The 13,970-nt window shown below is 40.0% G+C and overlaps 1 protein-coding gene across 11 annotated transcripts in view; it reads right to left on the reverse strand.

Annotated features, from left to right (window-relative positions):
• Positions 1–13,970, reverse strand: part of DYM (dymeclin) — a 209,547-nt gene that overhangs the window by 127,837 nt on the left and 67,740 nt on the right. For all 11 annotated transcript variants that reach the window (XM_054652442.2, XM_054652441.2, XM_077171383.1 and 8 more), the window contains 2 exons: positions 3,992–4,174; positions 319–497 (listed from right to left, as the gene is read on the reverse strand). In XM_054652442.2, the coding sequence (XP_054508417.2) occupies positions 319–497; positions 3,992–4,174 (362 nt within the window). The remainder of the gene's footprint in view (positions 1–318; positions 498–3,991; positions 4,175–13,970) is intronic.

The following is a 13,970-nucleotide window of genomic DNA, read 5'->3' on the forward strand; positions in this document are numbered from 1 at the left end:
GAATGGAATGATATCTGCTACCAGTTTCTCTACACAATGATCAGAAGTGGGCAGGTTTGACCTAAGTCATGATAGTGGCACAGAGAAAGAGGGAATCCAAGATGGTCTTGCAGTACCACCCTTGGCTGCGGTGACACGCTCAGCAGCACACTCTTGAGATGATGCAACAAAAATGCATAAGTGAGCTAGAACTGGCAAATGAGTGATCCAGAACCTATTGCTCCCACTGCAGAACAGAGGCCACTGGCAGCTGGTGACACCCAAGCTTGCATGGCCAATCCCTCGTAAGGAGAATAAAGGAGGCAGAGCAAGACTCACCAGATTCTCTATGTCTGTCCGTGCCAACACGTAGGTGCGCACATTGCTGTTCTGATGCAGAAGCATGTATAGGAGAAGAGTGGCTTGATCAGATTTCTGCTGATCACATAAAGCTGTGTATAAACTGTTAAAGTTGATCTGGAAAGCGTGTGGATTTGATGACGAAAAAGCAGTGTTATCTGAAATAAAGAAATAAAATAAAGTCTTTAACAAATACATTTATCATTCAGTTATTTGTTAATTTTACAAAATCTCTGGGGGAAATATTTAATACACCACAGAAAGGAGGAAACAAAAATCACCCATAATTCTTATTACCAATGGTCATAAACCATAATAGAGTCTTGTAAAGCTTCAGTTTTGCCAAAAAGCTGAGGTTGTCCTCCCATATGTGCTTCAGTAAGACCCCAGTACCTGCACAAAACATTCACATTTTTTCATAAAACAATTTTGTCCCTCTATATGACTTCCACTGCTAAGAAGGAATGTGATCCCAGGAGCTGCTGGAATGGAGGCAGACACAAGGTCTTCTCTGGAAACAGAGTACCAATGATTATCTTCCAAACCCTGCACATCAAACTTACAGGTTTAGTTCTCTGGCATTAAGGCAGAGTCTCTCCCATCCATCCCTCTCTTGGTATAAAGGGTGGATGTGCATTGGTCAAGATTACTGTGATATCTCAGTGAAATGTAGGTGTCAGGACTTAAGAGGTGTGGGGTGGAGAGTTTGGTGAGTTAAGTGATGTAAAACGTCCCATCACATTGTCTGACATCCCTCAAAGTAACAGCAGTTTGTTCATAATCACAACACACTCTGTGCCAGTGCTGGAAGTGAAAATAAAACAGATTTCTGTTAACAGAACCTTTACCAGCCTCAACAAAAACGTCCATCTGCACAGATCCCTAAGGTCTAGAAATTCCCTGTGGAAACAGAGAAAGCTAGTACTTACAGGGGGCTTTTGAAGAAGATGGAGAGTGAGACAATTTTTATATGGGCAAATAGCCATAGGATGAGGGGGAAGGGTTTTAAACTGAAAGGGAAGACATTTAGATGAGAAATCAGGAAGAAATTCTTCCCTGTGAGGTTGATGAGGCCCTGGCACAGGTTTCCCAGAGGAGCTGTGGCTGTCCCTGGATCCCTGAAGTGTCCAAGGCCAGGTTGGACAGGCTTGGAGCAAGCTGGGATAGTGGAAGGTGTCCATGCCCAAGGCAAGAGAGTTGAAACTGGGTGATCTTGAAGGTCCCTTCCAACTCAAACCACACTGTGGTTCTATGATTTTAAGACCATATTCCTATTGAAGTTTGCTAAGTAGCTTTCAACACAGAAGAGCATGGCAGTTGTCATGTATTTTGAACAACATTTCCACCCACTTTGGATGGAAAAAGTGCTTGGAATTGCTGCAGGAGCCCTGCAGGAGCCCTGGCTGCCATTGGTTTTGTGGGGCCCAGCAGACAGCGTGCTGGGGAGCCATCACTCCTCTTGGCCAGGGCAAGGGGGGACAGCTCCAGCCATTGAGCTGGAGGCAGCAGGAGGCCCTGGAGCAAACAGAACTCCTGCCTGCAGGAGCTGGGAACCACGCGGAGACACAGCCCCACGGCAATGGAAACCCTGCCTGTCCCAAAACCACGCACCCGCAGGCGCCGGAGAAAGGCCAGCCTGGCCTTCCTCAACTGCTGACCATGACTATGGACCAGCTGGATTAAAACCTTCCTGCTTTGGGCAGGAATTGCCCTTCAGGAGGAAAAACATGGATGTAGACAGCAAAACCAGAACAATTCAGTCCTTGGTGCCACAGGTCATTAGCTGAGACATTCCCCTTGGCTTTGCAGCTTCACTTCTGTGAAGGTTTAAGCTGTGCCACTGGGATTTATAGCATTTCACTATCAGTTTTATTAAAGGATACTAAAAAGTCCAGTAAAATAAAATTCTAAGCAGAATAAAATAAACTTACCAGCAACACTAGCATATCCTGTATTATTCTGCAGAACATTAAGCTGATCAACAGAAAAATTAAACTATTCTAAACCATGAACAAAAAAACCCCATCCTGAATTCTTCTAGTTTTGTCCCAATTAAATTATAGAAATTTTTTTTTTAAAAATGCCAATTTTCCTTTTATAGTATATATTATTACTGCAACTAGCTTCTTTTTTTCCACATTACTTTCCTCTTACAAACCCCTTAGAATGTTCACAGAAATCAAATTTAAGCCCAATTATGAGTATTGCTAGTGGGAACAAGTTTCTGGGAAACAATAAGTCATTCCATCAACACACACATGTAGAGAAAATATAGCTTTTCATGCTACATTTGACACAAAATAAGTTAATTCAAAATTTTATAATGATGTATGTATAGCGTGCTTTAATGAAATACATTACTGGCTACTGGTGGCATGAAACAAAGTCAACCAAAATGCAACATTAAAGAAAGCTTGCAGTTTAAAGACAGAACAAAACAAAAGCTTTATCAACAATTTGATCTCAACCACCTGTAAATGGTATCCAATAAATCAAAGAAGCATGTTAGGACTCAGAATTCTTCTTATGAGAACAATCCTCCACCTTCACAACCCAATAAATTTTCATAGGTAATGGTGAATTAATTTAGAGCTCAACCTGGTTAAAACTTAATGGACAAAGGAATACAAAAACTCCCCAGAAGAAAGTGCATAACTCAGGATATTACTGTGGCTTCACAGGTTGTCACACAGCTACTGAGCCCTGTGCACAGTGCCAACCTGCACAAAGCCAATGAAAGGTAAAACCACATGGCTCAGGTTCAGAGATTTAAGTGTGGATAAAGTACACATGGAAAACAGTGGAGTCCCCATCCCTGCAGAGATTTAAAAGCCATGTGGATGTGGCACATGGGGACAAGGGGTAATGGTGGCCTTGGTGGGGAATGGTTGGACCTGGAGGGCATTTCCAACCTAAATGATCCTGTGCTTCTGTGAAAGGCACAGGCTGCATACTGAGCTATCTAGATAGCACAAGCTGTGTTAGGGCATTCCCATGTTCAAATACGACCCTCTGTGAGTCAGTGCACATGGCACCTGCAGTTACCTGACACACAGACTGGATCCTGCCTTCTCAAAACCCAGACAAGGACCAAAACAACTCTGAAATCTCCCATACATACAAAACTCATGGAAGGGTTTATGTTAAACATTTTTTCTTACATTTGAAATAAAAGAATACAGTCAGCAAACCCAGGCAGCAACTTAATTATTTACCGTCTCTCTAAGGACCATGACTCCAGGACAAAAAGTGCTACAAACTTTTAGGGGACTCCTGCAGACTCTTGGATAATCAATCTACTTATAGGTTAGTTTTATGTATATTTCATGAAAGTATAGAGTCACAGAATCATCAAGGTCAGTAGAAATCTTCAAAAACTTCCAGTCCAGGAAGTAAACTGGACCAGGACTATGAAGCTTTCTCGTATTTCTCAAGTCAGAAGAATGAAGTCACCTCCTTCTGCCCCCACCACAAAGTCCCAACAGCTGAGGAACTCCACCTCAAAACTCCCTGATAAAAATGTGTTATTACTGCTCTTCCATGGGTGTGCTGGAAGGACAACAAATCTTGGAAAGAGAAGCTCTTAAGCAATCACAGCATCTTAAAACTCCACTTCATCAGCTCAGGCTCAGAAGTAAGAACAGATACAAACCTTGTGTGTTCTTGAAGGACATGATGGCTTGTCTGTAGGGGTTTGGGGTGTCTGGAGTGTCAGTCAGGTTGGCCAGGACCAGCAGCAGCAGCAGGCTCTGGCTGGCCAGAGGGGAGCACTGCTCCAGCTGTGCCGATGCTTTGCTGCCCACTCCACCCAGTGTGAACACTGTCCACAGGCCAGCTGCAGAGAAAACAACAAATAACAGGTTTCGTCATATTTTAATAAACAAGGCTATTTTAGAGTGTAAGTTTAGATTAGATATTGGAACAAAATCCTTCCCTGTGAGGGTGGGGAGCCTCTGGCACAGGTTTCCAAGAGTGGCTGTGGCTCCCCTATCCCTGGGAGCGTCCCAGGCCAGGTTGGATGGGGCTTGGATCAACCTGGGACAGTGGGAGGTGTCCCTGCCCATGGCAGGAGGTGGCACTGGATGAGCTTTAAGGTCCCTCCAGTCAAACCATTCTCTGATTCCACAATTGTACATTGTGCATGTACAGCTCCAGTAGTAAGGCATAATGTACAAAGCCAATGTAATGTCCCCAGAGGCTGCTTGAAAAAACTCTCACTATCACATTCCTTAAACTTTGATGATTGAATGCAGAGTCATTTTCACAGCAGCAAAAGAATTAACTCCAATACAAAACTACAGCATTTGAAATTCCTGTCCCTAATTACAGCAGCGTTGGTGAAACCAAATCACCAGCTACATGCCCAAATACTGATTAGAGGAGAAAGAGCATCAGAGGAGGACTAAAGGACTCCCCTCATCCCTCTCCAGCAAGTCTATTAGTCCTCATACCCTTGCCACTCCTCATGGCAGTGTATTACAGAACTGGAAAAAACTAAGAAAAGCACTAGAACTGAAACAGAGATGCTGCAGACTCAGCATTATTGGAGTACAAAGTCAGAAGAAAGGATAAAACCTCTATGTTTATCACAACTGGGCTCTTGATACATTCATTCCAAGGAAATAAGAAGCAGCCCCTCCCAATGACACAGTATCAGATTCACCTCAAATGCCTGCCTAGCAGTTAATTTTTTTGAGTGTATCTTGAAATTTTATTACAGAGACTAAGCATTTAATCAAATTTAACAGGTCAAAGCTTTGAGTTATAGAGGTTAAAAAATATTAAGTTTTACTTAAAAAAGGTAAATCCTTATTTCCTCTTTTAATTAATGCCTAAATCAAAAATTAAATACAATACAACTTCTTAAAGAAAACAGAAAAATTAAGAAAGTTTAATTTCCAGTCTTCTAGTCATCAAGATTCAAGGTGTAAATGATAAAACTTCTAAGCCATTTGAATGCAAAATACTAAAGTATAACCAGTTAAAAGAATTTCAAGCACTCTTAGCCCTACAAGATTTCAAGCCTTCCAATAAGTATTTTTCTTCAAATGTAATTATACAGTCAGATTATGTAACAAACCAGTGCTCCCTCATTAGGACAATTGCAGGACAATTACTGCCATGTCATAGGCAAGGGGACTAATGCCACTCAGTGTTAAGCAGCTTGAGAGAGTTCTTATAATAAAAACTACTGTAATTGCAGCCTTCTTAGCAAAAATTTCATGTTACATTAGTAATCCTTTATCACCATGTTTTTCACCCACAGTTTTTATCAGAATGAATGATGTTGACCATGAAGTTTTTCATGTGGGTTAACCAGAGAGGTAACATGCAAAGAAACTATTTTAAAAACCCTGAAACAACTGCAAATTTATCATCACATGTTAAAGAAACTAAAATTCATCAGATTTCCATTCTTAAATTTTAGTGGTTTTGATTTTTTCCCACCCCATCCTTCTGTGGCTGCCATCTGCCATTACATCTTTCCTCAATAGTTAGAAAAAGAGGGATATGGCCAAAACACCAGTGATTAATTTGCATCTTCCACCAGGGAGAACAAGGTCAAGATGTCCAAGAGACATCTGCACATGAATATGTGGCCCAAGTAACCTCCTGAAGCTCTCTTGTGTGTTGGCAAGTCCTCCAGAAAACCAATCCCATGTTACAGGTTCATAACGTTCCTTTCAGTTGCAAGGGCAGCATCACATTAGGTGCTAAGTATCAGCTGATGCTTCCAACACACTCAAGTTAAAAATATTTTAAAGTAAAATATTATTTCTGATCATAAACATCACATTAAAATGCTAAACAAGTAAAGAGCCTGGGAGGACAGAGGAACAGGAAGTTTCTAGCTCTATGTAGCAGTATGTTCACAATATCTAAAATATTACTTTGTTAAACCTAATTTTATATTTATGCATATTTCAAAATTACAAGACTATATTTAACTTCTTTAACACACAAAACAAAGTAACTTATGCTGTGCTCTCTTAGAAGCTTTCCTTTATATTCTTTTCAGATCTGAAGGTAATAGTAAACATAGAAGAATAGACACTGATACAGCATGGACAGAATAATATTTCAGATTCTGCTTCTTCAGAACATCGCAGGAAAAAAGAGACAGAACAAAAGGAAGAAAATTTCATGTTTAAAAGGGATGAAGGCCAGGTTGGACAGGGCTTGGAGTAATCTGGGATAGTGGAAGGTGTGTGCCTGCCCATGGCAGGGTTGGGAATGAGATGAGCCTTGAAATCCCTTCCAACCCAAATCATTCCAGGATTCTGTGATTCCATGAAAATTCTTGTTTAAGCCAACAGGATAGCCACAGATGACAGCAACAGTACTAGTTCTGCCAGGCGTCATTACAGGCATGAAGTGAAATTTGCCTAAATGCTTCAACATATAGACTGGATTTCTTTCACATTGAAGGGTTTTTTTTTATTTTACTTCTATCCTCTTGTCAATTTTTTCTATACCACAAGAGAAATACAAATTCCAGATGTTTTTGTAAAGCTTGCTACATCTCTGGGAGGTGGCAAAGATAAGTTAGGGTTCTCAAAACTAAACCACTAAACTGTGAAAGGAGGGAAGTGTAGATTCTCTGAAACAGCGTCATGAGGCACACTGCTTCTGAAGATTTATAAAATCTTCAAAAGGCTCTACAATACCAAATACTACCTTTCTGGACCCAATTATAAGTCTGATGAAGTCAATAATCCACAGCCCCAAAACAGCCTCTTCAACGTTGTTGTGGTTTAGCACCACACAACAAATCGTTCTCTCCTCTGTGGTGAGACGAGGAAGAGAAAAACACAAAATAAGAGATAAAACACAAAACTCACGGGTTGAGAAGAAGGCAATTCAATAGGACTAAAAAGAAGGGAAAATGATGATGATGATGATGATGATAATAATAATAATAATAGAATATACAGAGGAAGTGCTGAACAGTGCAGTTGCTCATCACCTGCTGCAGACCCTGAAGCAGTATCCACCCACCCCTGGGCAAAACTGCCCAGAGTTTTACTGCTCAGCATATCAGGATATGGGATATTCCTTCAACAGTTGGGTCAGCTGTCCTGGCTGTGCCCCCTCCCAGCTTCTTGAATCTTAAGAAACCTTGAAGCTCATCCCATTCAAACCCCTGCCATGGGCAGGGACACCTTCCACTATCTCAGGTTGCTCCAAGCCCCGTCCAATCTGGTCTGGAACACTTTCAGGGAGGGAGCAGCCATAGCTGCTCTGGGAAACCTGTGCCAGGGCGTCCCACCCTCACAGACAAAAATTTCTTCTGAAATTATGAGAAGATGACACGTCTTTGATGCAGAGTAAGCATGACTTAGCAACAACTAAAACATCAGGCTGGTATCAACATTACCCAGCACTGCAACTTCATCCAAGCTGAAAACAAGACAAACATTTAGGTATTTGGATCATTTACTTCACTTACACAATTTACTGTTTTCTGCAGAATACTTTCATGCATTTCTCTAATATTTGTCCATCATTTCTAACTGTGTCCAGCTCTGGGCTCCCCAGTACAGGAGGAGCAGGCCCAGTGGAGAGTGACACATATACTGAAGGGCCTGGACCATCTCTAAGGACAGGCTGAGGGAGCTGGGGCTGTTCAGGGCTGTGAGAGGGCCCTCAGCCCTGGCTGTCCCTGTGTCTGTCCCTGTGTGCAGGGAGGGACAGAGCAGGGCCCAGGCTCTGCTCCAGGCCCAGCAATGGCACCAGAGCCACAGGCAGGGACTGAGCCCAGCAATTCCCCTGCACAGGAGGCACAACTTCTGTCCTGAACAGAGACCAGACAGGAGTGGAGTCTCCCTCCCTCACCAGGGATATTCCAGAGCCCTCTGGACACAATGCTTGTCCTGTGCTCTGGGATGACCCTGCTGGAGCAGGGAGGCCCTTCCAGCCTGACCAGCTCTGAGATTCACTGATTTAACTTCATATCTTCACTCAGTCCCATATGGAACCACATTGCTAGAAGTTTTGTCAACTGGAGAACTGTAAAATTCTGCCAATTATTTCTGGAAAATACTCGAATACTTTAATAAAAATCTGAATGCTTTTACCTTTAAAACCAAATTAACAGATTCATTTTTGCCCTTCTCTTTCACCAAACTACCCACCACCGGCTTTTTTTCCTGGTCCATACAACTCTGTGTAAGGCAGAGCAAGAAAAGCAGGTCATAAGAGCAAAGTATGTTATTTTGCAACAGAGAAGCTGAGATTTTCTGTAAGATGGCTGGAAACACAGTTTACAGCCATGAAAACAAACCCAGCACTTTAATCTAGTTTGACAGTCTGTGAAACAACACTTAATGGCAAAATGAAGTTATGACACAGTCATCAAAATAGAACTTTCTTTCACCTGACTGTTATTTGATGCAAACACAACTGCAGAAATCTCAGCCTAATGCTTGGTCTCTGTTACACAATGAGATACAAGTAAGGTTCATGTTTGTACCTACTTTGGAAAAGTTTAAACATACTTATTTATAGTTTCACAAGAATAAGAAGAATTTTAAGAGTTTGACTTTGAAGATATTTTGAAACTAAGGGTGCAGAAGGTACTCTAAAAACTCATCACACACGTACAAAGCATTGCAACGTACAGTCAACAACTTCTAACGCTATCTACCATTACTTTAAGTCAGCAGATCAACCGACTGTGAGCTATAATTGATTTTTGAGCTCTCCTGGATTAGTTATTAAACTAGTTGTAATTCTTCTGCAAAATGTATTATTCACCTTTCAACCTTCAGTGTCAAGACTCAGAAGACAAACTCTCTGACTTCTCATGCTGGACAGAGCATTAAATTAATGCCCAGGAAATTAGAGTTACTTACTTCCAAGTTTCTTTCTAGGAAATTAGTATTGTTTAGGGGTTTTTTTAATCTAATAGTAGCTCAAAAATTCAATTAAAGTAACCACTGAACTTCAACCTTTCCTTTGAACATCCTTCATTGCATTTAAATATAGGCATTAAATTGCAATTAATACTGGCAAAGCCTTTCTGAGTATGGTCCTGTCACTCCTCACTGGAGCTTGGTAAGAGGGCAGATCCTTCCCTCATTCCCCATCACATAACCCACATCCTCTCAAACATATTTAGCATCCTCCTATTGAGTTTTTTATTACTTTCAACAGGATTTTGCTGAGGGCACCAACTTGAGGTGCTGCCCCCAGGCTGCTTTTGAGACTGAATAGGACAAAGTAAGAGTTTTAGTAGACATGAAAATTTTCAAAAGGTCTCTTGATCTGCCCCTGTCATTTCGACATTTCCAAAACAACAATCCTGCTCCCTTGTTGCAAAAATGGAAAGAACACAAATAGATGAGACTACAGAAGTTGGCAAAGCCAGTGTTAAATATCAGAAAGAAAACTCAACCACAACGAAAAAAGCCCAAAACAGAACAGATCTAACTAACTTATGGTTAGTAATACGTCCAAGTCCTAGTTGCACATTCTGCTTTCTTATTTCTGAAACTTTTAGCATCCAGAAGATTGTCCAATGCTTGCAATGCTGCAAGATTGTCCAATCCAAGCCATCACTAAATAGAGATGATGAAGAATTAAAGCAAAAGTGATTTTCGTTGCATCTAATTGTACCATCATGTAGTTCCTCCACCAAAACCAGTAAATAGCATATTATTAAAAATCATTACAATTACTGTTTGATTCTTATTATACTCAAGCAGCAGCACTGGGAACTTGAGTTGTTGTTTTTTTAACGCTTATTATGTGTGTCACTTTTCTTAAGTCAATTCAATAGTTCTCACACTGTGGTCTGATGAACACTTTCTGGTGGCCCACGGAGAGCTGGCAGTTCACATTGTGCTGGCTCTTGTCCTTGTTTCCAGCTGCTACATTGTGTTAGAAGAAAGCTAAAAATACATAAATACTTTCCTACGATTACTTTTCCATGCAAGCGATTTCTCAAATTGCCACGGGGATGTTATGTGATAATGAATGGGAGAGGAAAAAGAGGTCCATGGAATCATGAACGGGGATCAGTGAGGCAAGTGCTGTATCAGGGGCATTTTATACTTTATAAAGCACATCTCTAACATCTCAGATCTTTAGTTAAAGAACTTAAACTGCAAATTGTGAAAAACCTAGGGTACACTTGCTTAAGAAACTATAAAAACAGCAGCTACATTAATTTTAGGGAAGTCCCACTGCAGATTTGTGAAGATTCATTACAGAAAGAAACTAGCAAAGCTGAAGTATAGGAAATATGGAATCATTTTTACATGGTTTATGAACCTGCATGTTAAATATTCCACTCTTGAGCAAGATTAAACTCATCTGTAGCATAAACACACTGACATACACACAAACTACAACCTGTGACTGAAAAAGTCAAGCTGGTGACTGTAGACATTTTAAGTAGGGAAATTGTAAAAACTCAGAAGCACAAAAATGGCTGTCCTAAATACTACAGTAACTTTTTGTTTGCAGTCACTTTTAAATTGCAGTTACTTTTTCAACTGAGTTCTCATAAATGATAGGTTTTTTGAAACATTTCACCTGGCATGATAACACAAATGGCAAAAGTAACAATTTTTAATTTTCAGCAATATTTTTCATGGTCATCGTTGTCCAGCATTGGACTAACAGGATTAACCCAAGCTAGCATGAGACATAGGAGAAGTTCTACAAACAGCAATAAATGAATAGTTTCTGGATGTCAGACAGTCTCACAAAATAAATCTGTATTTTAAACACTGGTAGGCTAGCTCCTCTCTAAGTCATCAGCAGGCTGCAGCAAGAATTCACACGTGGGAGACACTACATTTAAAAGCATTTTGAGACAACAGCTATGTACCAATCCATCTTGACTCTATTTCTCGTCTGGAACACAGGAATGGCACATGATGTGTATCAGAGTAAGTGTGATCACTTGGAACTCCATATTCAGGTTTAAAATCCCATTGAACTACCACTTAGTGCAAGGTCTAAGGCACACAATTTACACAGATGATTGCCATGGCTTCATTTCAGGTGCTGTGTTATATTTCAGTTGTTTTACTACTATATTTTAAGTATTTAATTCCTAAATACTACAGGAAAGTGACAGAAATGCTATAGAAAGATTAAGTGCACGTTTTAGATTACTTCTTTAAACGTCAAAAAGAATTATAGAAGTGATTTAAAAAACAAGTTATTTTCTTCTCAACAAATCACTGCAACAGAACAACTGCTCTATATTTCATAGATTTCAACTGGCTCATTGAAATACATGACTGAGTATGACTTAATTGTTTTAAGGTTTTCACACCTAATAACACTATTGTAAAGGAGACCAGTATTTCATCCTCCCTGCCAAGAACAGCAGAAGGTAGTTGTTTCTGTGGAGCCAAGCTCTGCAACACCAGCTCCCAGCCTGCCCCAGTCCCAGTCCCAGCCTCTGCAGGAATAGCCAAGCTCATGTCTCTGTAACCACACATTTCAAATACATCCCAGGCACTCAACTTTTTGATGTCACCATTGCTCCCAGTGCTGCAGCAGGACACAAAAAACACAGCAAATGGCTGGGGTGCAGTGGAGGAGCCAGTGGGGAAAAGACAGCCCAGGAAATCTCCACACAAACCCTCTGAAGCCAGAGGAGCACTGATGAGTCTGAGGTGCCTGGGGCTGTGATGTCATTAACACATTCTGGAAGTGGTTTTTCATGAAATGAATCATGGAAGCAAGTGAAATGCAAGGATGTATTAGGTAACTGTGTCCATCCCCTATCCATGCAACAGTGTTCTCTCCAGTACAGCTTGTTATTCTATCCAGACTAATTTTAAGGGACTAGTAATGGAGCTTGAACCACATCCTTTGGGAAGCATGTTCCATAATCTAATAAAACTCAATGTTAAGATTTTTTTTCCTAATATTCAGCTAAACATTGCTTTATTCAGCTTCATCTACTTATTCCTTTAAGTGGTTCTATGTAATACCATAAAACATTTCTGCCCCAGTTCAGTGTTTACAGCCCTTAAATAAAAGGCACAGTCAGGTCTCCTTTGTTGCCCAGCCAAATTACATACACACATTTTTCTTTCTTTTCTTTTAAAGTCTTTTCCAGTTTGCTTCCTGCAATTAATCCCAGCTCCAATACTTTGCACGACCTTTCAAATGTCATGGAACTGAAAAAGATTGCAAACACTAAATTGCATCGATTGATAAATAAGCATATCCCTCATTTCACTGCAAAAACAGTGTTTATTTCATTTAAAACCATTCATCTCCCTTTTTATCACTACATCTCAGGAGATTTTTACTGTGAAATTTAAAATGATCCAAGCCTTCCTCGGGGCAGGAACCCTAACTACTGCATTATTACTCTTTTTCTTGTTTTGAATTTTAAAATAAGGAGAAAATCACCTTCTCCCAAGACCATGAAGCTCAGCTACAGAGTTGCATTCTCATGAAAGCTTTTGACATTACAGAGGAATCAGAAATGTAAAAAGACACCCCTGAAAAGTATTTAATCTGAAAAACTACAAAAACATACAAAACCAAAGTCAATACCTGTAAACTCAGTGAAATCATATATATATGTAACTATATATATTATTTACAGTTGGACTTGATGATCTTCGAGGTCTTTCCCAAACTTGATGTTTCCATGACTCAATGATAAATTTAACATTTCCAGATGGGATCTACTTCTCTTACTTGCCCAGAGATGCTGAAGTACAGAATAGCTTTGTTAGCTGGAAATCCCTGATGACATTTTTATTATATGTAATTGGAGTATGAGTAGTAGACATACCCAGAGACAGACACCTTGAAGAATTAAGCAAAGCAAATTACATAACATACTTCTGAATCAAAAGGCCAAAAAAGGCTGGGAATAATTTTAACAAGCCATTAATTCACTTTTAGAAATAGATTAAAATAACTATAGGAGGGGAACATCTTAAGCAAGGAATCTTCACATTTTTATTAGACCTGCTGCTGGCAATACCTATTTCAACTCCTTTGGACACAAGTGATACATTTTCTGAGACGGAACAATATTCCTGCTGCACATTTGAAGACTGTCCAGTATAAGTGAAGCTGCAAATGTGACCACAATATCAAGAAAAAATAAATTAAGGTTTTATGGTATTATACAAGAGCAAAATACCACAGTATTATGACTACTTGGAACCTGGGAAACTAAGTGCAAGCTTGAAGAGAGTGAGAGAGAGGAAAACGAACGAGAAATGTGGGAAAAACTGCAAATCCACCCAGTGTTGTATTTAATTTTAGAGGAACTGTCTGACTCAATCATCTATCAACCTTGGAACAGCAAACCTCACACCAACAACAAGTTCACAAAGAGACATTTAAAAAGAGTTTTTGGATGGTGGGGATTGGGGGCTTGTTTTGGTTTGGGTTATTTTGGTTATTTTGGTGGGATTTTGGGGAGAGAAGATTAGTTCTTGGAGAGGTTTTGTTCAGTCTTTTATTTTTAAATTATTATTTATTTATTTATTTTTGTTTTTAATAGAAAACTCTTCTGGCTTTTGCCCAGGGTACCATCCCGGTATTTTATTGTTCTTGTCAGAATGCAAGGGAACACATTGAATGTGTATCATTCAACCAATTGTGGAACTTCCAGTAACATCTTCTGTTGACTCTAT

Source organism: Agelaius phoeniceus, chromosome Z (genome assembly GCF_051311805.1).
Source record: "Agelaius phoeniceus isolate bAgePho1 chromosome Z, bAgePho1.hap1, whole genome shotgun sequence".
Taxonomy (NCBI): Eukaryota; Metazoa; Chordata; class Aves; order Passeriformes; family Icteridae; genus Agelaius; species Agelaius phoeniceus.